The sequence below is a fragment of the Diplotaxodon limnothrissa genome, linkage group LG1 (assembly GCF_057381915.1).
Source record: "Diplotaxodon limnothrissa isolate DT_005_m linkage group LG1, D_limnothrissa_male_GT1.1, whole genome shotgun sequence".
NCBI classification, from domain to species: Eukaryota; Metazoa; Chordata; class Actinopteri; order Cichliformes; family Cichlidae; genus Diplotaxodon; species Diplotaxodon limnothrissa.
The window spans coordinates 2,890,301-2,916,495 of record NC_140596.1 but is presented as its reverse complement, the minus strand read 5'-3'; the positions used below and the strand labels follow the sequence as shown (position 1 = coordinate 2,916,495).

At 45.2% G+C, this 26,195-nt stretch overlaps 2 protein-coding genes across 3 annotated transcripts; both read left to right on the top strand.

Annotated features, from left to right (window-relative positions):
- Nucleotides 1-7,841: 7,841 nt before the first annotated feature.
- LOC146639232 (uncharacterized) lies at nt 7,842-18,036 on the top strand. Of its 2 annotated transcripts, XM_085357029.1 has the most exons (4): nt 7,842-8,021; nt 8,224-8,568; nt 9,886-10,104; nt 16,138-18,036. In XM_085357029.1, exon 4 carries the CDS (start codon nt 16,430-16,432, stop codon nt 17,990-17,992), a length of 1,563 nt encoding a protein of 520 aa, XP_085213155.1. In that variant the 5' UTR covers nt 7,842-8,021; nt 8,224-8,568; nt 9,886-10,104; nt 16,138-16,429; the 3' UTR covers nt 17,993-18,036. The 2 variants fall into 2 exon arrangements, with proteins under 2 accessions (XP_085213155.1, XP_085213105.1); XM_085356979.1 differs by having other exon boundaries at nt 7,842-8,568.
- Nucleotides 18,037-22,670: 4,634 nt separating this feature from the next.
- LOC146639231 (RNA-binding protein NOB1-like) lies at nt 22,671-25,760 on the top strand. Its single transcript, XM_085351230.1, has 5 exons — nt 22,671-22,904; nt 23,509-23,748; nt 23,891-23,988; nt 24,797-24,941; nt 25,081-25,760. The coding sequence occupies exons 1-5, from the start codon at nt 22,671-22,673 to the stop codon at nt 25,348-25,350; spliced, it is 987 nt and encodes a 328-aa protein (XP_085207356.1). The 3' UTR covers nt 25,351-25,760.
- The last annotated feature ends 435 nt before the right edge of the window (nt 25,761-26,195 follow it).

Genomic DNA, 26,195 nt, shown 5'->3' with positions numbered 1-26,195 from the left:
AAGCTTCAGTATTTCCAAATATACTAATCAATTGTCATATAACTAACAACATCTGTTTTATCATCTCTAACACCCTGGAGGACAACGGGGAGAGTTTAGACGCTCTCCAAGATTACATCGACCGCTGTTTTCAAGATTTAGTAATGCATAAGGCCCAGAGTGCATCTTCCCCGGCCAAAATCGAGACGCCGTCATCGAAGAGAAGTCGCCAGGCAGACTCCCCCGGTACAACATCGCCTGCCGGCAAAGACATCGCAGAAATCCTGGAGTCCATCGACAAGCGATTGTCCAGTTTCGATGCGAGGCTGTCCCTGGTGGAGATCTTACACCGGGAATTTAAATCTCTGAGAGAATCCCTGCCGCTGAAAATGCCACGCTACGGGAGTCGGTTAAATCTCTCACCGATAACGTGACCCAGCTAAACATTGAAAATAAAAAAATAAAAGAGTCCGTTATCGATTTACAAGCCCGTAGCATGAGAGATAATCTTGTGTTTTCTGGTATTCCAGAAACTGCCGGAGAGGACGCAGAGGCAACGGTGAAAAGCTTCATTAAAATCCACCTGAAGCTGCCGGAGGACACCGTAAAGAACATCGACTTCGATAGAGTACATCGCTTGGGGGGCGCGCGGTCGCGGACCGGGAGACCACGGCCTATTGTGGCCAAATTCAGCCAATTCAAACAAAAGGAACAGGTGAAGAGTCGCGGCAGAGAGCTGAAAGGAACGGACTTCAGCGTGAACGACCAGTTCCCCAAAGAGATCCTGGAACGACGCAAGGTCCTGTTCCCAGTTCGACGTAGCTTTATCCAGAAAGGCTCCCGTGCTGTCATCGCTGTGGACCGGCTCTACGTGGACGGACAGCTGTACCGCGACCCCGGCACCACACCGTGGTTATACTGACTGCACTCCAGATAAGAACCCGCTACACTCTTTTCTTATTCATTCACACTTTCTCCTTTAAAATGTGTTTAACCTAGTAATATCAGTAGGATGTCATAGCAGATATAACACCGTCACCCTCCGTCATTGCTTTAATTGGAATGTTTCCGTTTCATTTCCTTTTTTTTGTTGTCGCTCACAGTTCATGTGGTTTCTTTCTTTCTCTTGTCTTTCACTGCTGTGGTCACCTACTTCCCCACTCACCTACAAACAACACCCTCTATTTCTCCATATTTTCACAACACGATCACGCAAACACATCAGCTCAACGGCAGCACATTCACAACAGCCTCACAGCACGCACAGACTTGCAGGACACATAAGCAAGCCACGCTTGTTCATATTAGTGAATATTCACACACATAGTCAGACTTATGGAGTCTCTCACCACACTTCTTTTTCTCTTTCTATTTACAAACAAGGGATGTTTCCATATTCTCTCCACCTGTCTAAACGAAACACCCAGCATACATCATTAAACATACACGCACAATTAAGGGCATGCTGAGGTTTGTCACATGGAATGTAAATGGAGCTGGCACCAGAGGAAAGAGGTTAAAAATATTTAACCAGCTTAAAAAACTACAGGCAGATGTTATTTTATTACAAGAAACTCACAAACCTGTCACAGGTTTAAATGAACTTAAAACACCTGAGTTTCCTAACGTGTTTGCAGCCGGTTATAATTCTAGACAACGGGGAGTAGCAATTTTAATACATAAAAATGTTAATTTTACAGTACTCGATACAGTTATAGATCCAGAGGGTAGATTTCTAATTATTAAACTATCAATATTGAACAAAAAACTATGTATTGTTAGTATATATGGTCCAAATGTTGATGAACCCTCATTCTTCCACGGTTTTTTTAGTGCACTCTCTGAACACCTTGATTGCACACTCATTCTTGGCGGTGACCTCAACCTTGGACTAAATGAAGAAATGGATAGGCTCAACACAACAGGAACTCAGCGTAATTGGCAGTCCACAAATATAATCAAACAGTATATGAACGACTTTGGTCTTTGCGATGCATGGCGCTCTCTTCACCCCACCAGTAAGGAATATACTTTTTTCTCGCATGTTCATCACTCTTACTCTCGTCTGGATTATTTTTTGGTCAGCAGCTCACTGCTGTGTGACATTTCAGACACTGAGATTCATCCTATAGCTGTCAGCGATCATGCTCCTGTATCTTTAATACTAATGCACAAGAATAATACTACGCCAAGTAAAAACTGGAGATTTAATATATCACTACTTAAAGATGAAGACTTTATTAAATACTTTAAAAAGGAATGGACTTCATATTTAGACTTTAATGACACTCCCGGAATATCTGCTTCTGTTCTATGGGAAGCAGGGAAAGCTGTGATGAGAGGTAAAATAATTTCTTTCTCATCACACAAAAAGAAAGAAGAAAACAAAAATATTCAGGAATTAGAAAAAAACATCAAATCACTAGAAGAAGCCTACGCGTCCCACCAAGATCAGGAAACATTGAACAAAATATGCAAAACAAAACTAGAATTAAATGAAACTATTAATAAAAAAACACAATTCCTTATACAAAGACTTCGCTTGCAGAATTTTGAACACAGTAACAAATCAGGTCGATTTCTAGCTAACCAGCTAAAAATAAATAAAGAAAAAACAACTATATGTGCTGCTAAAGATTTATCGGGGAACACAATATATGATCCTGGAAGAATAAACAACATTTTTAGGGATTTCTATGAAACTTTATACTCACCACAAATAAACCCATCTAAAAATGAAATTGATCTGTTTCTTGACAACGTAACTCTTCCAAAATTACTAGACAGTCAAGCAATGGAATTGGATTCGCCACTGACGCCAAGTGAACTCCAGGAAGCCCTGATAAGTATGCCCAATAATAAGGCTCCAGGTCCAGACGGCTTCCCTGCAGAATTCTACAAAGAATTCTGGACAATTTTGGCACCAGTATTCCACAGCATGTTGCAGGAAATCGAGGAAAAGGGCAGACTACCACCAAATATGAATTCTGCCAACATTAGTCTCCTGCTAAAACCAGGCAAAGACCCTTTATTTCCCTCAAGCTATCGTCCAATTTCTCTTTTAAATGTAGACCTTAAAATAATCTGCAAAGCTCTCTCAAAGAGATTAGAGAAAATGACCCCCCTCTTAATTCATCCTGACCAAACTGGTTTCATAAAAGGTCGGCACTCCTCAACAAACACTCGTAGATTACTTAATTTAATAGACTACTCATACGATAAAAACATCGAAGCCATAATATTATCTCTAGATGCAGAAAAAGCATTTGACAGAGTTAATTGGAAATTTTTATTCGCAACTTTACACAAATTTGGTTTTGGAAACTCTTTCATAAACTGGATAAGAATATTATACAATTCCCCAACGGCTCGTATCAGAACAAATGACCAGACATCCTCCAGCTTCTGTCTCCTGAGGGGCACCAGACAGGGATGCCCACTCTCCCCCTCACTTTTTGCAATTTTTATCGAACCTCTAGCAGCAGCATTTAGACAGGCTACAACAATTAAGGGCATAAAATGTAAGAACATAGAACATAAAATCAGTCTCTATGCGGATGATGTGTTGCTTTTTCTGCAAAACACACAAACCAACCTCTCTGAGGTAATTACTTTAATAAACTGGTTTTCAAGAGTTTCAGATTATTCAATTAACTGGCCAAAATCTACAGTTCTCCCCATTAACTGCTCCTTCCATAATTCTTCCTCTGCCCCACTGCAATCCGGAAATATTAAATATTTAGGTATTAATATCTCTCCTAAGCTTTCAGACTTAACTAAACTAAACCACATCCCACTTCTAAAGAAAGTAGAAGGCGATCTGACTAGATGGAAATCTTTACCCATATCACTCATGGGAAGGGTCGCCACTATAAAAATGATGATCTTGCCAAAAATAAATTACTTATTTTTGATGATCCCTAACAAACCATCACAAGATTGGTTCAGATCTCTGGATTCATATATTTCCAAATTCCTTTGGAAAGATAAACCCCCGCGTATTAGCTTAAAAACGCTACAAAGAACCAAGGATAGAGGAGGATTAGATCTGCCTAATTTTCACCAATACTTCTTAGCCAACAGGCTTCAGTTCATCTCAGAATGGTTAAAACATACCTTCTTAGTTGAGCCCTGGCTAGATGTTGAACAGGCACTATGCAAGGATCTAGAGATTTCAGACCTACCATTTATTAGCTCAAACATCAAAAGACATGAATGCTTTAAAAGTATCAACATCAGCTTTTCTCTAACAGCATGGTGGGAGTTTCTAAAAATAACGGAGTCTTCATTAATCCCATGCAAACGTACACCTATCTGGAATAACCCTGACATATTACAAAACAATAATATGATTAATTTCCCAGAATGGAGTTGTAAAGGAATTAAATACTTAGAACATATATTAGAGGGAACAGAATTTATTCCATTTGACAGACTAGTTGAACAATATGGGATCAACAAGACAAGGTTTTTAGAATATCAACAAATTAAATCCATAGTAAAAAAGAAATTTAACCTCAGTCAAGTTGAATTACAAACACCACTAAGTGCGGCACATTTTCTTACTCTTAAATCCCCCAAATTATTATCTAAAATATACAGAACACTTTCTAAATTAGATGAATCAATATCCCTTCCTACTGCAAAGTGGGAAGCAGATTTATCAGTCAACCTAGACCAAAACTTCTGGTCTCAGATTTGCTTAAAAACTTTTAAATTAATTAAAAATCCCAGTCTGCAATTAATACAATACAAAATACTTCATAGAGTGCACTATACAGGTCATCGGATGTTCAAGATGGGCTTTACATCTTCCAACAACTGCTCACACTGTCAAGGCAATACACCAGACAATTACATCCACGCTCTTTGGTTCTGTCCACCAGTGCAAAAGTTTTGGCGCGAGATATGTGAAGACTTATCAAAATGTCTGAAATGTAACATTCCAACCTCCCCCTTAGTGTGTTTGTTGGGCAGCTTAGATAATGTCACTTCAGAAAAGAATATAGCCCATATGATCTTCACTGCCCTATGCATAGCCAAGAAAACAGTCCTCATGAACTGGAAAAATAAAAATAATCTTAATTCTAACCAATATAGAAATTATCTATTAGATTACATTAGTCTTGACACAGCCTCTGCCACCACATCAGATCAATTGCTCTGGGCCCCTTTTATCAGCTCCATCACCTAGTGGGGGTGGGGGGTCATAGTTTGGTCCCGCCTTCACTGTTGTGATTGGTGAGGGGGTAGGGACAGGCTTAGGGCGTCGGGGGGTTCCCCGGAGGCATCTTCCTTGGGGGGCTCAACCCGGGGTAGCGGTCACGTCCGGTTGAGGGCTCTGTTGGCTCTCAGGTGACTGTTTCCTCGCGGCTGCGTGCAGCGGGGCTAGGGGAGGGTCTGTGCTGACGGACGTGGGTTACTGACCTGGCAACCTGGCTGCCCCTGGGTGGGTCCGGGATGGGCGTGAGGTTCTGGGGGTGCTCCGTCTCTGGGCGGGGGCCCGGGCCGGGCCTCGGGTCCTGGTTGGTGTGTTGCCGGGGTTGTGGGCGGGTGGGTGCATGGGGGCCCGGCCCTGGAGCAGGGTGCCGCCGGTGCATCGAGCCGCCTGGGGGGCTCTTCAACTGGTGGGGGGGATGGTCACATCTGGCAGGAGCTTTCTTCTCTCAGGAACTCTCTGCAGGAGGGGGAGATACAGGAGAGGTGGAGGAAGATCTCAGCCTGGGCGTTTACCGTCTTATGTAGTCTGGAAGATGTGTGGTTGGTGGGGTGGGTGCAGTTTTCTCTGTGGTGGGGTTGGGTGGACTGTCCAGGGCTCTGTGGAGCCGGGGGGCGCTACTGCACTGGGCCCCGGTCTGATGGGCCTGGGCCCCCCTTCCCTGGCGGGTCGCGGAGGGTGGGAGTGCCTACTGGGGTCAGCGGGGGAGCTGGCCCCAGGGAGGGGTTACCTGCCCCTCCCTTCCTTCCCTCCCCATCTCCAGCTGCCTCCCTCTTCCCGCTCCTCCACAACCACCCACACATGCAGGGCCTTGGAGTGGGGGTATGTCACCAGGGTGCAGAGGAGGCTACCCCCCCCCCCCCCCCCCCCGTCCCCTTCTGGCTGCCTCTGCCTCAATTTTATCCCACAACTTAGACATTCACATTATTCACACTCTCATTACACATACATATAGGATCTTGGGGGTGGGCACAATCACGGAGTCCAAATCACCATCAGGGTGTATACCTCACCCCTGACGTCGTTGCCCACCTCTCAATTTTAAATACACTTAGTCATTGAGGGTTAGCAGGAGGGACTATGCGCTTACCTGCTGCTCCTTGGCAGGTAGCTCCATGCCCTCCTGGGTTTTAATTGCACCTTAGAACACATATGCATCAACACTACAATGAGCGGGTGGAGGGAGGTTTGGAGTCTTCTCCCACCCCCATTCTCTGCGGCCTGCTGGAGCGGGAGGGCTAGTAGGAGGAGTTGGCCGTCCGACTGCGGTCTGGGGTGTGGGGCCTCCCTGCTGCTGCGGAGTCGGGGTGGTCTGCCTCTCCCCACCGCAGGGAAAAGGGTAACACCACCTGGGTCTGGGTGCAATTCCCCCCTCCAGGGGCAAGGGTACCTAGACCCGGTTTGTAGAGTACGCTTGGGGAGTGTGATTGTGTGTACAGCGTCTCTTTATGTCTGTCTCCACGTTGGTTGAGTGTGGAGTGAGTGCATATGAGAGCATGAGGGTGGGAATGGATGTTTGTGTCTGTGTGTGCCTGTATGTCTGTGTCTATATGTCAGGTTGGGTATCAGACGCCACCTCTCTGGGGACACCTCAGGCCCTCCAAGGTTTGGAGGCCTATCTCCACCCACCACCACTTCCCCTGCCGGTGGCGGACTCCCTCAGGTGTCGGTGTGTTGGTGGTTCTTTGTGTCTGGGGGTGGGCGTCCGGGTACACACCGGCTCACTCCTTGGCGGCCGCTTGTCGGGGCCTGGGGCCTGGGGCTCGCTCGGGCCCCTTTGGAGGTGGGGTGCCCCCGGCCTCTCGGCCCAGGGCTCGGTCACTCAGGCGCAGCTGGGGGCCGGCGGAGCTCACGGGCGCGTCACTGCAACCCCCCCTGGCTTCTGCTCCGCGGCTGCTGAGTGAGCCCTCATCTGGGACTCTCCTCAGCTCTTACTGGAACAGTGGCGCGGCTGCCCCTCTGTTGGTCTTCCATGGTCTCTTGTGTTCTGGGGGCCTCTGGATGTCTGGAGTTTTGATCTCCTCCATACCCGCTTCACACCCTGGAGGACGGGGCTGTGGCCCCCCCACACTCCCTAGCAGATCATTACATGGAGAAACCTTTGGAATGCAAGCATGCTGACCCACACAGGTATGCACACATGGGTATTCACAGACGCGGACTAAAGCTTTCTTGGCTGCTGCCTCAAAGCACACTGTGCGCTGTCTATCTTGCGTGCTGCACAATATCGTTTATTACTTAGTAAATACTGATATCTATGACTAGCTAGTTTATTGTGATGGTGCTTTGTTTTCTCTATTATTATGTTGCTCTTTGTTGTTTGCTGTCTCCTCTGTTTGTTTGTTTGTTTGTTTGTTTGTTTTTTCTCTCCATACAGGTGACCCAGGAGTTTTTTTTTTTTTGTCTCTCTTCCCCCCCCTTCTCACCGTCTCTTCTCCCCTTGGGTTTTCTTTCTTTCTCTCCCCCTCTCTCTCTCATTCATTCCCCCTGTCCTATTTATTAAAAAAAAAAAAAAAAAAAAATGACAAAGGATGAACTGAAGCTCTGCCATCATGTAATGTCGCATACTGCTGTTTCTGATGTCATTTAAAAAAAAAAAAAAAAAAAAAAAAAAAGTAAGAGCCAAACAGGATGGGAGGATCTGATTGGTTCTTTGTGCCTTTTTAAAATATTCATCCTAATGAGGACAAAGACACTCTCGTCATTTCTTCTTTTGTTTTCATGTCGTCACATTTATTTTGCAGTCTGAGCTCCTCGTTCTCCTCTCTTCCAGCTCGCACTCCTCCTAAGATGTCGGAGCCTTTTCCCGCTCCTCCAGAGGACGGTGAGTCCAGCACAGCTTCACGTTTCTGTGAGACATCAGGAGACGACGCGCCTCCGACGTTTCAGTTTATAGATGAAACACGAACAATAAATCACGTGTTCGACAGTGAAAAACACACGACACAAAAACACACGACAGAGGTGTTTCAGCTCCTGTTTTGTGGTTACTGGGTCGTTTCCTGATGATTTCTTCTTCTGCTCAGAGTCCATTTTGGCGATCAGCCGGCAGCTGAAGGACATCAAGTCTCATTTTCCTGATAAACAGCAGGTCCGTGAACGCAGCAGCCGTGTGTCTGTGTGGAAACATGGACGCCTTAGGACAGCGGACTATAAATGCAACGAACCTATCAGAGCTTGGGTTGGGTGAGAGCTGAAACATCCTGAAGCACCTCAAAATTAAACTCTGTGACGGCCCTGGCAAATCTACACATCCTAAACAAATCTCTGCACCTGCAAGCCGCTTTGCAGCCCACCTTCTCCTATTCCGCCAGCCTGAGGAACTGAGCAGGTGTCAACAGGTGACATCAAGTCGGAGCCAATTACTGCAGGTAGAAATGATCATTCACCTTTTGTCTAAAGCCTTCCTGACTGATGCGATCCTTAAATGTGATTTAAGCTGTGTGGGAACATTGGAGGCATAGACAGGAAATGAGGTTTAATCACAAACTCAGCTCAGTTTGTCCAGTTATTTGAGTCTGAAAGTGGTGCTAGGGGAAAAAAGTGGTTAATTCAGTCATTTTATTAACGCCCTTTAGATTAACTCAACTCACCTCTTGGTCATGTCATTTTCAAATCTACAGTGATGGTGTGTCAAACACTCCTTTTTACTGCTCTTTTAAATATTTGTGTCCACACGATGCCGACGTGTGCGTTTGTTCTGGAGCGTTTATTAAAAAGTAATTACAAAACAAAAACAGCAAGCAGAGTTTGATCATCAGGTCAACACACAGCAGCTCATCGCGTTTCTAAGCATTCCTGTTTACTACAGCTACAGCTAACAGTCCACTTCGCACCAAGTCAACAGCTACACGTGTTCTGTCTCAGGTTAAAGGTCACCAGTGGCTTCCTGGAGGTTTTTGTTTTCTCCAAACAGGTGAAGAGACGACAGCAGAAGCACACAGAGAAGAAATGAGTTTAGATACGATTCGAGTCTTTTTGTTCTTCAAGCTGAAGGAAGTTTGAAATAAAAGGAACGTCCACCGGAGCAGAAGACTGAGACGCGACGTACAGATTTCCTCGTATTGCTCACGTCCTATTGGACAGCTTGGGATCAGTGGAGTACCCTGATTGGATAAAGGAGGAAAGCCTCCAGAAACTACAGATGGGAACACAACACACATGAAAAAAAACCTTAAAATTTATCTAAACTTTATGAAGAAAAAAAGTACACTTTAAGGTTTCAGCCTGAAAATCCTCCATCGAACACGGTGCAGAGAAAAAAAGATTAAAAACAGATGGAGACAAAAAAAATTAAATTTGGATCTGTTACAGGAAAAATGTTTCTATGTTTCTTTACCTTCTTTTAAATGTGCAAGCATGCCCTTTTGTCTATGGTTAGATTAGTTTAGAATTATCTTTTTAGACTTTCTCAGCAAAGACATACTGTTTTGGGACATATTGTTTTAGATTGTTTTATCTCTCACAGCCTTCTCCCAGCTCTCTGCTGACGAGACTAGCGCCACATATGGAGTTGTTTATTTTATTTGTTTTGTATTTTCTTATCCTGTTCTCACTGTCTTTCCTATAAAAATTACCAAGCCACTGTGCATGGGGTGAGTTGTTCTTAGCAGCTCACCCATGTACACTTTTGATAAAGAAAGTAACTTTGTCTCATTGTGTCTTTATTTCTCCTGGGTCTTTTACAGAGTTTTCCCCCAACATTTCTTGGTCCTTCGAGCCGGAGCGCCTCCATCGTGTCCCATCTCCGTGACCAGTCCACGTTGCTCGTCTGTCGACAGCCCACACACTAGGTGTGTGGTCAAAGACCAAGGGCGTTAAATTCGAGTCTTGGCCAACGTTCTTAGAAAGCGACCCACGGTGGTGGGGCCCGATCGAGGTGGACCAGACCCGGCGACACTGACCAGGTAGATACAGACACACTGACACAATCTTGCGTAAAATCGTATTTTAAATTCAGGGAATTTAAAATAGCGAAAGCAGCTCGTCGCGACTGGAAGCTCCCCACTTCTGTGGGTTTAAAGTAGCTCGTCGGCTGGTAGCTTGGAGCTCGTCGACTGGAAGCTCCCCACTCTTGTGGGTTAGGTTTGGAGCTCTGAGTAGCTCCCCCAGCTGGGTCAAGGGAATAAGTAGCTCGTCTACAGAAAGACTGGCAGCTCCCCTTATTATAAGGGTTCCGATCGCGCGAATAAGTGTGAATGTGAATGTATGTGTGTATTGTTGTAACTAACGGAGCAAGCTGACTTTTCACGGTCCAATAAGAGACTGAGCCGCTCCTACTGTGTTTTTCTTTCACTGCTGTTCGCTGAAGTGCTGGTGGTTTGGGAGAACGGTCGAGTTTCGCCTCGTAAAGTTCACACCGCTTTTGGAAATAGTCCGAAAGTAGAAGGGCGTGTGAGCAACCACTCTCATTCCTCATATCAGCGAAGGTGGATAGCAGCTGTATTGCCAGTGTATAAATAAAAATAAATAACTAAATAAATACATAAGTAAGATACACTAAATAATAAAAATTGAAAAATGGGGAATAAAACCTCTAAACCTCTTGCCAATAATGGGCAGTATACACAAAAGTTCATTAATGACGAACAATGGATAGAAAATAAATATCCAGGTGCAGGAAAAATCAGCGCAAGGAGATGGCGTAATCCTAAAAAGACGTCATGTCCTGGGTGGGAGGGTACGTGCAGCCCCGCAGCTTTAACACAGCTCAAAGATAGCTTATTAAAGGAAATAAGTGCAACCACAAATCTTAGAAAGAAAGGAAAACGCACAAGTGAATTAACTTTCCTAGATGCATGGAAAAAAGAGCAACAGAGACGTGCTGAGAATAGAGAAAAGAGACAGAATAAAAAACAAAAGCAAAGCTGTGAGGTGCCTGAAGCAACGGCTGCAGCCCCTCCCCCCCTATGTTACTGCCTCTGCATCAACTCCCAAGCAAACAGACAAAGATGCAGCTGTGAATAACCCTTACGGTTCAGTGCAGGCAGATTTAGCTAAAATGTCATTAACACATGCACCTGAAGCAGATATAGGGGAAGATCATGTAGGCAGGGAAACATGGCCTGACCCCCCAAGCCCCCCAGGAGTATTTCCATTAATAAGTTCACCTAACCCCAGATATGGTCAGCCGATTGGACCTATGGGGCATCAAGACGCACACCCCACAATTCTTGTGTTTAGACCATGGTCACATGAGGATCGCAAAAATGTTCTTAAAGATGTCCCGCCCCTGCATGACGGTTTTGACACATGGAAGAGAGCAGTTGAAGCAATTAGGACTCAGTGGTATTTAAACGGTCATGAAATGTACCAGGTACTTCAAGATCTTTTAGGTTTGAAGTTTGGCTCAGTGAAAGGCTCTTTCACTGGGGGGGCAATTAATAATCCTTTAGATTCTTTAGTGGTCGGCAACGGACCACAACCCCTGCGTGCAGGTGACCCTGAATTAGAAGGCCAACTACATAATTTCTATGAACGTGTGAAACTACAGCTGGCCCCCAAGCCAAACTACAATAAAATAGGAGAGGTAAAACAGAAAGAAAATGAAACTGCATCAGATTTTTTAGACCGCCTGCGCCCAGTTTTTAGGCAGCATTCAGGTTTAGATTATGCCGATGGCGATGCAACGCCATTCCAGCAGCAATTAAAAAATGCGTTTCTAAATGGCCTGCTCCCACCAATCAGAGCACATGTAGAGAAACATTGGGTCAGAATGAACACTGGCAACCTGCCGGATGCCCTGTTACATGCTGAGCACGCCACAAAAGTGCACAAACAGAAAAATAAGGCTGACGTCTTCACCATAGATTCAGAGACAGGTTTCCTTGCATTTTCGGGAGGCTATCAGAGACAGAAAGGGAAGCAAGGTAATCGACAGCAAGGCCGCAGACACAGAAACAGAGACAGCAGATATGAAAGAGACAATGCCTGTTTCAACTGTGGAAAACGAGGTCACTTTGAACGAGAGTGCAGAAGTAAGCCACAGACACATAATAGTAGGAGGAACAATGACAGGCAAAACAGTGGCGAATCTATGGTAAACAATGACATGTGACTAGAAAACACACAAGACATGAACATTGATGAGGGAGGGGAAGTTTTTAACATAGAACAATTGCTATTAGGGTCAGAATACAAACCAATGCTGCTAATTCATGTGAACGGGCAACCAATCCAAATGTTGTGTGACACCGGAGCATGTAAAACGGTTCTAAGGCAGCCGCCTAAAAACTTACAGTACTCAAAAGACACATTAGTTGTGAAGTCAGCCACAGGCCACACCACTGTACAACAACTAACTGCCCCGTTAGAACTAATGCATACCGAAAGTGGCCGCAGGTGCTTCATTAAATGCATATATGACCCGTCATGCCCAGTAAACCTACTAGGAAGAGATGCTCTGACAGAACTCAAGATAGGCGTGGTACCGGAAGAGAATGGCATGATTGCTGAATGCATGCTAAATGACAACACTCCAGAGCCAGATAGCATTAACACGGCACACAGCAGCAACGTGTGTCTCTCTCAAGGCTACGGTGTCCCACATTATTACTGGACTCTTGAGTTGCCCGAGCTCACAAAGCTACACAATGTGGCCCGCAAATATACACCCCCCACATCCTATTTCCAGAAACCCACTGACTATCACAACACGTTGAGATTTAAACAAACTCCAGGCCCAGACCCACTTTACGATCAGCAAGTGTGGAAGCTAGGACAACAGAGTTTGACTTTACAACACCTGTATGTCACAAAGTCGGGAAATGCAGTGTGCTCAGTAATCCAATCAGCAGCCGTGAAGGCTTTGAACCGCATGCCTAAGCCACACGTGTCTGTAGCGCATGACTATCATTCAGACTGGAAGGATTTAGGAAATGTGTTAGCCAGGGTTGAAGCAGACACTTATGAAAAAACGGAAGACACTCATGAAGGCTGGCTTCAAGGCCGCCGGACGGGTTGTTTCCGACACACACTGGGTTGGCTGGTCGCAGTCAGGCCCGCTGTACACCTAGCCGATGCCGCTGAAACACATGCACAATTAACTGAATGACATCAGGCAGCACTAGCTCAGCTGCCTAAAACTCTCTGGTCTACAGGCCCTGCTGATGTAGGCCTTATAAAAAATGCAGATGAAGTAAGAGTAAAACCTCTCTCAAAACACAGACCACTGATATCTCAATACCCACTCACTACTGAGGCTAGACATGGCATTCGCCCAGTGATAGCAGACATGGAAAAGGCAGGAATTTTAATAAAAACAAAGACAGCCACCTGTAACACTCCTATCTTTCCTGTTAAAAAAGCTATCACGGGTGCATACCGTCTAGTACATGACCTGAGAGCTATAAACGAAGTGACTGAACAAATCCCACCTGTGGTTGCTAATCCACACACTGTTTTAAATCAGGTCACACCGAACGAACAGTGGTTCTCAGTAATCGACCTTTCAAACGCTTTTTTCTCAGTTCCACTACATCCAGACTCACAGCCATTGTTTGGCTTCACCTTTGAGGGTCAGAGGTACACATACACTCGTTTGCCCCAGGGTTTCCAGAATAGCCCAACCCTCTATGCAGAAGCACTGAAGAAGTCAATGTCTAGCTGTAAGCTCCCACAGCTAGGTCAATACTTGCTGTATGTAGATGACATTTTAATAACCGGTCATACACAGCAGGCGTGCAAAGACAACACACTTGCTGTGCTACAGCATTTGGCTGAACAGGGCCACAAAGTCTCAAAACACAAACTGCAGCTGTGGAGTGATAACGTTACATATCTCGGACACACACTCACAGGCCAGGGCAAAACACTGCTGGGAACCAGAAAGCTGGCAGTGCAAAACACACCCAAACCTAAAACAAAACAACAGATGATGAGTTTTTTAGGTTTGTGTAATTTCTGTAGAGCTTGGATTCCAGAGTATGCACTAACAGTTCAGCCACTCCAAGACATGATTTATGGCAAAAACCTCGCTTTGCGCGACACAATAACGTGGACGGTAGAGGCAGACACAGCATTTACTAACCTAAAGGTGGCTTTACAAACAAATGTAGTCCTGGCCCTGCCTGATTATGACAAGCCTTTCGTGCTGCATGTTGATGGGGGGGCCGGCTACATGAAGGCAGTTCTGACACAGGCTTTTGGTGACAAACAGCGCCCTTTAGCATTCTACTCGTGTAAGTTAGACGCTGTAGTTTCGGGCCTGCCGACTTGCGTCCAAAGCTGTGCAGCGGCCACAGAAGCAGTAAAGAAGTCAGCAGACATTGTCTTAGGGCACAAATTAGTTGTGAAGGTCCCGCATGCTGTCACATCTATACTGCTGCAAGCCAATCTCTCTTACCTGACTCATGCCAGACAGCTATCGTATGTAGGCATTTTACTACCACAGTCTCACATCACACTGGAAAAATGTGGCACACTGAATCCAGGGACTCTAGTGAGCACACCAGCTGATGGGGATGTGCACAACTGCCATGCAGAATTAGACAAAGACACCAAACCCCGCCCTGACATCCATGCTGAGCCACAAGCTGGTTTTCGTGATGTCTTTGTGGACGGATCGGCCTCTAAAGACAACACAGGCCGTAATTGTGTAGGTTACGCAGTAACCACAGACAGTAGAATAATAGAAGCAAAACCACTTTCTTCTTCATATTCTGCACAGAGCGCTGAGCTGATAGCTGTTATTCGTGCATGTGAAATACACAAAGATAAACAAATAAACGTTTATACAGACAGCCAGTATGTTTTCTCTGCTGTGCATCATTTTGCAAAGCTCTGGCAAAACAGAGGAATGATTACATCAACCGGTAAACCAGTCCAGCATGCAAGCCTCTTACAACGACTGCTGACTGTAATAAATTTACCACAACAACTCGCATTGTGTAAATGTGCAGCACACAAAACTGATAGCTCTTTTATTACTACAGGCAACAATTTTGCTGACAGTGCCGCAAAACAGGCGGCACAAAAGACAAACATGACACTAATGGCAGTAAACACGCATCAGATTCCACTGGATGTGTTGCAAAGTGAACAAAAAGCAGCAAGCACAGCAGAGCAGGCAAAATGGCTAAAACACGGTGCAGTTCTGACAAACGATTTAATGATGTGTTATGGCAAGCCAGTGTTGCCAAAATCGCTCCACAAGATGGCAGCATTAGTGACTCATGGCTGTACGCATTTGTCATCGGGGGGAATGACCTGTATTGTCAACTCTCATTTCTACACTGTAAATTTTGAAACTTCAGCAAAACAATTTGTCAGAACGTGCATGACGTGTCAAAAATATAATGCTCAAGGTAACCTGCGACCAAGAAGAGGCCGTTTTCCAACTCCGCCTCATCCTTTTCACACAATTCATATGGATTTTATTGAACTAAGCGAATGTCAAGGGTCAAAATACGCCCTAGTGGTTATAGACGTGTTCTTAAAGTGGCCGGAAATCTATCCAGTGAAAAAGGCAGATGCAATTTCAGTAGCAAAGTGCCTGTGCAATCACTTCATACCCACATATGGCATTCCAGCTTTGATACGATCAGACAACGGCACTCATTTTGTAAATGATGTCATCACTAAGGTCTCTGAAGCACTCGGTTTCAGCATAAAACACCATTGTGCTTATCACCCTCAGAGCGCAGGCCTTGTAGAGAGAACTAACGGCACTATAAAACAAAGGCTCAGGAAATGCATGGCAGAAACAGGAAGGCCGTGGCCTGAATGTTTGGGTTTAGTGAAGATGTGGATGCGCTTAACACAAGGCTCCCATAAACTAACTCCATTTGAAATCATTCATGGCAGGCCGTTTCCACTGCCTATTACCAGTCAACCAATAGACAAAGCAATCAGAGAAAACACATTAGCAGAATGGATGTCTAAGCTGTTAGAAAACAAAGAGATCATTGTACATAATCAACAACCTGATGATGTTTCTCCAGTGTCTTGCAGACTAAAGCCCGGTGACTGGGTTCTGATCAAGGTGCTCCAAAGGAAAAACTGGAGCACACCCAGGTGGGAGGGGCCATACCAAGTCCTCCTCACTACACCGACCGCTTGCAAAATTGCGGAACGACCATCCTGGGTCCATCAGAGTCACTGCAGGCGAGTCAGTGAAGCCATCTAAACACAGCTGACGGCAGGCTTGCCTACTTGTTGTGATCTCGCCCGGTGGAGGGGTCAGCTTTCCTGGCCGGGGGGTCTACTCGCGACAGGAGGGCGTGTTCCGTCGTCATGAGGTGGTGGCTCTTATCAACTGCAGCGGCCCTGACCATGGCCGGGCTCCTCACCTTTGCTTCCGTGAGGGACAACAAGTCACGCTATATGGAGAAAAGGCAGACACTGTATGACAAAGGAAAGTACACCAAGTTTCCCCATGGATACGCCACTAACTTCTGGTGGCAGTTTATGAACACTACAGCTCATTTGAATAACAAAACTGACTGCTATGCATGTACCCATATGCCCCTATCCTCACAGACGTCTGGCCTGTGGCCGTACAGCATACCTGAAGATCGCAGTTGGTGTCTGTTGGGCCTGGCAACACATCCAGGCTACGGTACTCTTTGGTCCAAAGCCAACTACAGCATCCCAGCAAAAGCAACCTGGAGGTCATCATCACTCACAAATGTGAACTGTTCCGGACAGACCTACCTACTGACCTGGCCCCAAGTCTCAGACACGCTGCCTGATGTAATTCTACTGAACAAACTGAACGCATCACAACTGCCAGTATGTGTGATGAACAATGGATCGCGGGCAGTGGGGGAGCTGCCTACTCACCTATGTAAGTCCATATACACTTTCTGCCCACCAAGGAACGAGAGGAAGTGTATGACCTGTTCAATCAACGCCACCTGTGCCAGTAACACGACGCTGATGGGCCTAAACTGTCGCTCCGACTACAGCTACCGAATGCCACTACAAACAAAGACTCAGTACCAGACAGGATGTGCACGGACGGCACCCAGCAGCAGAGGAACCAGAGTTTTGGCTGACTGGTACTTCCTATGTGGCAACAAGGCTTATCTGTCACTCCCTGAAGGTTGGGGAGGTCTGTGCGCCCTGGTGGAATTATCAGATCACGTTTTCTTCATGCAAAGTGTTGCACATCACCCAAGCAGCCGGCAGAGACGTGAAGTGGACATCGCCTCCCCCAATTCTTTCAGCATTACCGTGGACACTGGAGTGCCGGGAGAGTTTCGCATCTGGGGAGGAGGAGTGAAATTCTTACAGAGCTTGATCCCCGGCATTGGAGTTGCCGAGGTGCGAGATCATGTGGAAATCAACCGATATGCTCTGCTACGACACATCAACTTGACTAAGACCCTGGGAACCGCCTTAGCAGGAGAACAGCAGGCCATCAGAACGATGGTGCTGCAGAACAGACTGACACTAGACCTGCTAACAGCATCACAAGGAGGAGTTTGCAAGCTGATCGGGGAAACATGTTGCACTTTTATCCCTGATGGATACGAAACTGGAGGAGACATTTATGAAGCTTTGCAGAATTTGACCGCTCTGCAAAAATATGTCACTGAACACACACCTGGAGCAGCTACAGCACAAAGCTGGCTGGACTGGCTGTTCAGCGGTTCATGGCTGGCTGCTGTAGCAAAGCCATTTTTCCTTCTAGGTCTCATCATGATAGCACTGCTCATATTAGTGTTGTGTGTGTTGCCATGCCTAAGAGTAATGATTTCACAGATGATAACAACTACAATGACTGCTTATGTTGCCGTGCCTGAAGAAGAACAACATCCCGTTGCAATTCTGTTAGAGGAGAACTTGTACTAGCTGCTAATAAATGACGTGGTGATTAAAAATGACTTGTCAAGTGATCATGCACTGATTAAAACATTAGTAGGTTATGCAAGTTTTCATACTTTTATTTTTTGAAGTCTTGACTTTTAAACATAAAGTTTTTCATTTTGAATATAAAGTTTTCATGCTTTTATTTTATTTTTTGAAGTCTTCAGTTTTAAACATAAAGTTTCCATTTTAAATATGAAGTTTTCATTAGTTTACACATAAAGTTTTCAATTTAAGGTTTGCATCATTTTAAGTATAAGGTTTTCATGCTTGTACTTTTAGAAGTTTTAAGTTTTCATTTCATAATATAAGGTTTTCATCCTTGTATTTTTTGAAGTTTCCATTTTATAATATAAGGTTTTCATCCTTGTATTTTTTGAAGTTTTCATTTTACATATTAGGTTTTCATCATTTTTAAAATATAAAGTTTTCATTTTACTTTTCATTCTTTTATTTTTTGTAAGTTTTCGTTTTAAAATATAAGGTTTTTATCCTTTATTTTTTTGTAGTTTTAGTTTTATTATTTTTTCCACTTGTTATTTCATTTACTATGATTTTCATTTCCTATGTTTTTCTTTTTATTATTTTCTTTTGTTTTATTCTTTAGACCAAATGACTGCCATTTCTGCTATGCTGACATTTTGAAAAATTAAAAATTGTTTAAGATACTTAATAAATAATCTTCACAGACAATTGTTGTATACATTTAAAATAAGTTAAACAGGAGGGAATGTTACAGGAAAAATGTTTCTATGTTTCTTTACCTTCTTTTAAATGTGCAAGCATGCCCTTTTGTCTATGGTTAGATTAGTTTAGAATTATCTTTTTAGACTTTCTCAGCAAAGACATACTGTTTTGGGACATATTGTTTTAGATTGTTTTATCTCTCACAGCCTTCTCCCAGCTCTCTGCTGACGAGACTAGCGCCACATATGGAGTTGTTTATTTTATTTGTTTTGTATTTTCTTATCCTGTTCTCACTGTCTTTCCTATAAAAATTACCAAGCCACTGTGCATGGTGTGAGTTGTCCTTAGCAGCTCACCCGTGTACACGTTTGATAAAGAAAGTAACTTTGTCTCATTGTGTCTTTATTTCTCCTGGGTCTTTTACAGAGTTTTCCCCCAACAGGATCACAAAAAAAACAAAAGCGGAAAAATTCATGTGCCCGTATTCTCCAAAAGAAAAAAATTAAAGCATGTCAAACATAAATATACAAACACATTATGCATCTATGCACATCATCAGCCACGTTCGGGTTAGAAAATGATCTAAAAGTTTAAAGTGCAACAAAGAAACAATGAGAAATACTGATTGGAGAGCAGATACTGATTTCAGGGTTAATAAGGATTTTTTTGAGTCCCGACGGAGGAGCGCGAGTCCTGTCAGCTCATATCAGACGTCACAGCAGTCCAGACGTTTGGCCATCGTCTCATAACAGTCTGTCCAGATTTAAGACCGTCCTGTCCTGTAAAGTTTCCATCGGTCTTTGATCGCTTTTGCCGCTCCTGTCGTTGGCTAAGAAGGAAATAAATCCAGGAAGAGCAGCAGAGGCCTCAGGGTGCTGGCTGACACCCTGCAGCGACGGCGCGGCGTCCGTCAGGCCGTCAGCTTCAGTCGTCCTGCAGAGAAACGAGAGCGTCAGCCAGCAGTCATGTGACCCTTTAACTCACCATGTCCACACTACTGACAATAAATGTGAAAACATGTTGTTTCTCTTCATTTCGCTCTTTCTAGAGCTGATCACAAAGTTCTTACACTGTGAAGCGACTTCGTCAGCAGTTTACAAAGCATCCCGACAGCTCCTGCAGACTCTCCTCTAACGCCTCTGCACGGACCACAAATAAAACAGACACCTGTGCTGCCCTTACTAACCTCTGCTCAGAAGAAAACAAACTGGCTTCAAATATTTCTCTTGTGTACCGCTGACATTTTTTTAAACCACCTCCCAGTTTTTACCAGGAATTTAGTCTGGAAACTTTTTAGATGAGAATTATTACTGGTGCTCAGAGCAGAGTCTCCATCTACACCACAGAAATCTTCAAGTCAAAGAATCATTCAGGTGTGTTTTTAAAGATAAGTTGTGTGTCCTGAGCAAAGATCACGTCTGCGTTTGAACACCGACAGACGTGATCTTTGCTCAGCACACTGGCTTCCTCCAACTTCTACATGAAACGTACAATTAAAGTTAAAGAGTTAAATCTGGCCAATTTCATGCTTTTTACAGTCATGGTTCAAGAACCTCATGATAACACTTCCTGTTCTAACCAAAAACACAGAAACATGGAGGATTTTACTCCACAGTCATCGGGTCGCTGCTAATACAGGAAACAGCAGCACCTTTGCTAACGTTACCTGAAGATCGACTCTGAGGCCAAGTCTTCATGTCACATTTGTTCAATTAGCTTCTGGTAATCAATACGATCTCTCACCGAGCATTTCTGTCAAACGTGGTCCCAGAAAAACCAGCAGGAGTCAGTCGATCTACCGAGGCTGAAACCTCAGACTGAGCCTGACTGCAGTGTGAACGAGCAACAACCAGAAGTGTTCCTATCAAACTGACACAAACAGTGTTTTCAGATTTATCAGTGCAGACATGGAAGGAAGGAAGGAAGCAATCCCACAATCCTCTGCTCATCAGCGAGGACGCTCAGCCAGGCCACAGAGCAGCGAGGGGGAGGGACGGGATTTATCCGGACACCAGCGCACTCAAACACCCACCAACAGTCGGACGTCACGAGACCGTAACAGAGAGAGGCGGCTCGTTTGGTTTTAGCTGCTGCAGATTCAGAAATATGAGTAAATAAAAAAAGCTGCAGGTGTTTTTATCAGTTTCATCTGAGAGCAGCACAGAGAGGAGGAGGATTAGAGACGGGATCACACTGCTGGCCTCGCTCCATTAAGGACTAAATGCTTTATAAAAATAAAATAAAAAACCTTCCAGCTGCTTCCGAAGCCTCTGAGTGCTTTTACGTCTCCATAATGGCTTTTTGTAACCAGACCTGACTGAAACTGGAGATCGTCACGTGGGGTTTATCGTCCGTCCTTCTGGACACTAAAGACAACTTTATTTTAAAAATTAAACACCTGATAAGACCTGAAAGGAGCAACCGAGGCCATAAACTCACCAGGAAAGTATTTACCTGGGATACAAATCATATTTTCAAAGCACTTCTTTTTCAAACTGAGGAGTCGCCCCCTGCAGGTCATCAGAAAGGATGCAGGTTTAAGCTGCTTTTGCACTCAGTGCCTTCATCGTTTACCTTCTTTATTATTCCCAGATGTTAATGTAAGAATCATTTCTCATCTTTAATTTATCCAACTCGTCCTGCACCTCTCTGTCCTGGGATGAGATGAAACCTCAAACGTGTAAATTTCTGGTGACTTGAATTCCAAAAGAAGCTGATGAGTGATAATACAAGACTCCAGCAGCCGAACAGGCGACACACACACACACACACACACACATTCTGTGGTTAGAGGTGAGGAGCATTAGATGGATGGTGGAGGAGACAGGGGGAGGGGGCACCATGCCATGCTGAGAGCTTCCATGCCAAGCTGTCCACCAATCAGAATACACCCCCACCTACCTGCCCACCGTCCCCCACCAATGGGCTGGCTCTGTCTACCTGTCTGTCTGCAAACCAACCAATCAGACCACAGAATGAGGACACAGAAGAAGAAGGAGGAGGACAGACTGACAGCGGGCGTTCCTGGAAAATTCCTCCTCCACTCTTACAGCTCAGACCTGCGATGTTCAGGAGTTATCATCATTATTATTATTTACGCTTTGTTTACGCTAAGCTTTGTTCTGATGTTGTTTCGGAGCTCGTCTTCATTTCCTCAGACTTTTTCTATTCTTTTGTATTTTTGATGCGACAAACATTAAAAGCACGATAAGTGACGGTCTGAGACTTCATGCCGTGGCGAGAGGACGAGGAGCACCTGGACCTCACAGTCTCACCGACTCTCGCTGTAACGACTTCCTCAGAGGGTTTTAAATCCCTCTGCTGACACAGACGTCTGTGTTTGCACAGATAGTTTCAATGCTCAGAACCTTTCCTCTGTGAACGTGTCTTAAAGCGATCGTAGAAAACAGGCGAGAAGCTTCAGAAACCGAGCCGAGCTGCCTTTGTTACAAACACATACACAATCTCTCTGCCACTGATGAAACCAGCTCCATTATTCTGACTGTTCTAAGACCAAAGAAGCAGAGTTTAAAGTAACATCCACAGAATAAAATCATGGAGGACGGACTCTGTGAGCTGCATGTGTGAATGTCTGTCCCCTCCCACAGCCAGTGGCGTGGTTCCACCTCTGAGCACAGAGGTTTTGTGGTGCTGTGTCTTTACTGGGTTTTTTCCTGTGAAAACATGTGGAACTGGTTTGGAACATCGTGCAGTGGTTGTTAGTCCTCCACACTGAAGGGAGCCAGCTAGGGTGCTTTGGGGGTCCGACCAGAAAACCTGCAGCGCTGCAGGTTAACTGTTTCACCCAGGACAGAACCAGGACACACTGGAGAGGTTAAAGCTCGCAGCTGGGTGGAAATTCCCGAGAAAATGTCTGAAGAGAGGAACATCTGTTTTCCCCAGCCACTAAGGATGGATGGACAGACAGATGGATGGAGGCATGGGTGGATGGATGGACGGAGGCATGGGTGGATGAATGGAGTTGGGTGCCGTGTTGTTGGAAAAGAGATTGTGTCTCCAGGTTGTGCACGTAAACACAGCGTGTGTGTTATCGCTGCTGCTCTGTCAGGGTCCAGCGGAGGGTTTAAAATCGAGCGGCGGACAGAAACAAGCGGACACACGGACGACTTCGGACGGAGACCAGTTCAGCAGCTTTCTGTTCTGGAGGGATCCGCTCCTGACCTTCAGCGATGAGCTGCTGGGTTTACTGGTGAGTTGAAAGGGAAGAATGTTTTCATGCTGGGAGTCTCGTAGAGCAGCTTTGCATGATTCACAGTTCAGAATAATCCTTTGTGTTCCTCTGAGCCTCGGTTCAGCCCCTCAGTGAGCGCTTGTGGCTGAGTGTGACCGGCTGCAGTTTGCAGGAGACCTCGTTCATATTTAAAGGAGCCTCCATGAGACTTTGAGGGCTGCAGGCGTCTTTGTGTTTGCATGGTTTCACACGCCAGTCAGACTCTAGTGCATCAGTGCATTACCCTTTTATTTCTGTTGTTGTGTTGCAGCCTCTGAACTTCATGTGCATGCCCACCACCTCCACCTCCTGCAGCACATTTCAAGAGAAAAAGTAGTTCAAGTGTGATCTGAGGTCTTATTCTTGTAATGTGTAAATAGTGAATCGTGTGGAAAACGTTCCTGACGTTGATGGCGTGGGATAAACAGGGTTTCCTCCTCAACATCTCCCCGTAGGAAAGGATGCATGTGAGAGGAAGCAAGGAGACAAAGGAGGAATTTTACATCTCTCACTGAGTCATAACTTCTGTCACCTGTCAGACTGCAGTGATGATGATGATGATGATGATGATGTTTGTTTACAGAAAGAGGGCAACGAATCACCACAGACAGAGGAGAGGGCGGAGCAAAGGGCGTCGGCGGGCCAATCGGACGACGAGGACAAAGAGAACGAGCCTGATGACGAAGATGACGAGGAGGACGATGACGATGGAGGAGGATGGATCACTCCCGGTAACATCAAAGAGGTGAAAATGGACTCCGCTGATTGGACGGCTCCAGCTGACATCAAAGTCGGCTGTCTCACCACCGACTTCGCCATGCAGGTAACGGATGCAGACGGTGCATTCGCTGTTTTTCACCTTCTGTCTAAAGGTTTGTGTGAATGGTTTCAGTAAACCGCTGCGTGAATAAATATTCTCCTGCTTTACGCCGGACTTCAAAAAGCTTTCGCTGTCTGTGTCCCAGAACGTTCTCATTCAGATCGGACTTCACGTTCTCTCTGTGAACGGGATGCTGATCAAGCAGGCGAGGAACTACATCCTGAGATGTCACGCCTGCTTCAAGTGAGTCCGAACAAAGTTAACAAAACCTCTTCAGGCTGAAAGGGAGGCAGCTCGAATCCGTTCCAGCGAAAAATACAAAACACGACATTTAAAACATTTAAATTTATATCAAGAGTAGAATAAAGGTGCTGAACAAGTGAAAATGTCAGGACTGCTTTATTAAAAGAATAAAGATAAATTAATACATAAATAAAATGGACAAAGTCAATGAAAGGAATAAAATAAATAAATAAATGTATTAAATTGCTGCTTGAGTAGGTTAAAATAAAAATAATAAAACACAGTAAAAATGATGCTTACATAGAAAAATATAATAAAGGTGCTCCAGAGATACAGATGTAAATAAGGTCAAAATAAAACATCATGTAAAAATCTGAATATAATCCATTAAAGTGGCTCTACACCAGGGGTGGGAGGGCCGGCGTCCTGCAGGTTTTAGATCTCACCCTGGGTCAACACACCTGAATCACATGATTAGTTCATTACCTGGTTTCTGGAGAACTTCAGGACATGTTGAGGAGGTCATTTAGACATTTAAATCAGCTGTGTTGGATCTAAAACCTGCAGGACTCCGGCCCTCGAGGCCTGGAGTTCGCCCACGCCTGCTTTAAGAAAAAGCACAGATGTTAAAGTGGATCAGAACGATGGAGCGTGGAGTGCAGGGTTGGAACAAACCTAACATGAGAGGACAGATGTTCCTCAGACGGACAGATGTTAGTGACCTGTCCTGTTCTTAGAGGCTGTAAGGAGAATAAAGCGAGGGGTTGCCCGTCCAGGAGCATTGACCTGTTAAATGTTTCGATTCCAGGACGACGAGCGACATGAACAAAGCTTTCTGTCCTCACTGCGGGAACAGAACCCTGAAGAAGCTGGCGGTGACGGTGAACGAGGATGGCAGCATGCAGATGCATTTCTCCAAAAACCCCAAAGTGTTGAACCCCAGAGGGCTCCGGGTGAGACGCGGCGTTTTATCACTTCTAAAATGACTCTGCGTTCGCATCTGCAGCGTAAATCGTTTTTTCAGACCGCTTCAGTTCTGCCTGAGTCGGGTCTAAACGTCCTAAACATGACCGCTGCCGTCTTGTGTTTCAGCACACGCTGCCTCTGCCTCAGGGGGGGAAACACTCCACCAACCCCCAGCTGGTGGAGGACCAGCGCTTCCCCCAGCAGAGGCTCTCCCGGAAGGCTCGCCAGAAGACCGATGTCTTCAACCCGGACTACGTGGCCGGAGCGTCGCCGTTCTGTGAGAACGACATCTACAGCCGAGCCGCCAACCTGCAGATCAGAGACGGCCAGTGTGGCGGCGGCAGGAGGCGGGCCAACCCCAACGCCACCCGCAGGAAGTTCATCAAGAAGAAGTAAAGATGGCGAGCATGCATCGTGTTTAAATTAAAGGACCGGACCGTCATTTCCCAAATCATCCATCGGCTCACGTGCGACAGATTAACTCACCAGGTCTTCTGGTGCGTTCATGGACAGTCAGACATCCAAGACATGAGGATTAACTACAGCTCTAAACACGGTGTTCAAAGCAGAAGAGACGCGCGTGACAGCCAGAGGAAGTCGATGACACTCGGCGACACACGGGCGAATTAACTGCTGGCAGCACGAGTGACTCTAACAATACCAGCTCCAGATTATTACAGATTACATAGCATCCCTTATGGAACGAGCCAGAATAATAAATACATTAAAAGTGTGTGAAATTTCACATCGGTGTCTGTTTCTGCTCATTACCTCCACCACAGAGGCAGGAGCGCGCTCGGTCTGCAGGGCGGCGACGTGATACAGAGATTCTGCTACATATCAGGATTTCTGTGAGTGAAGAAGGAAGAAATAAAGCTCTGCTCCTAAACACTCGCTGCTGGAGACGTTTCTCCTCCAGTCGATTAGATGAAGGATGGCAGAGGTGGATGAACATCTGTAAGAGCAAACGGCAGTACTGAACGGACCAATAACGGTCACTCTGGGTTACACGGCTACAGCGTGCAGGTGCACATCAGGTTCAGGGTTTAAACAACGACTAAGGTGTAAATCCTCCTTCCTTCAAATTTTGCCAGACGTAATATTCTTATTAAAATATTTGTTTTAGAGAGCAGTGAAACCTTTCACAGCGAGTCAGCTTGAACTACGTTATAGTTTCCAGCTCAGTGTTTATGGCTGATCTTCAGTATTTTACATCTTTATGATAAAAACATCATCATGAG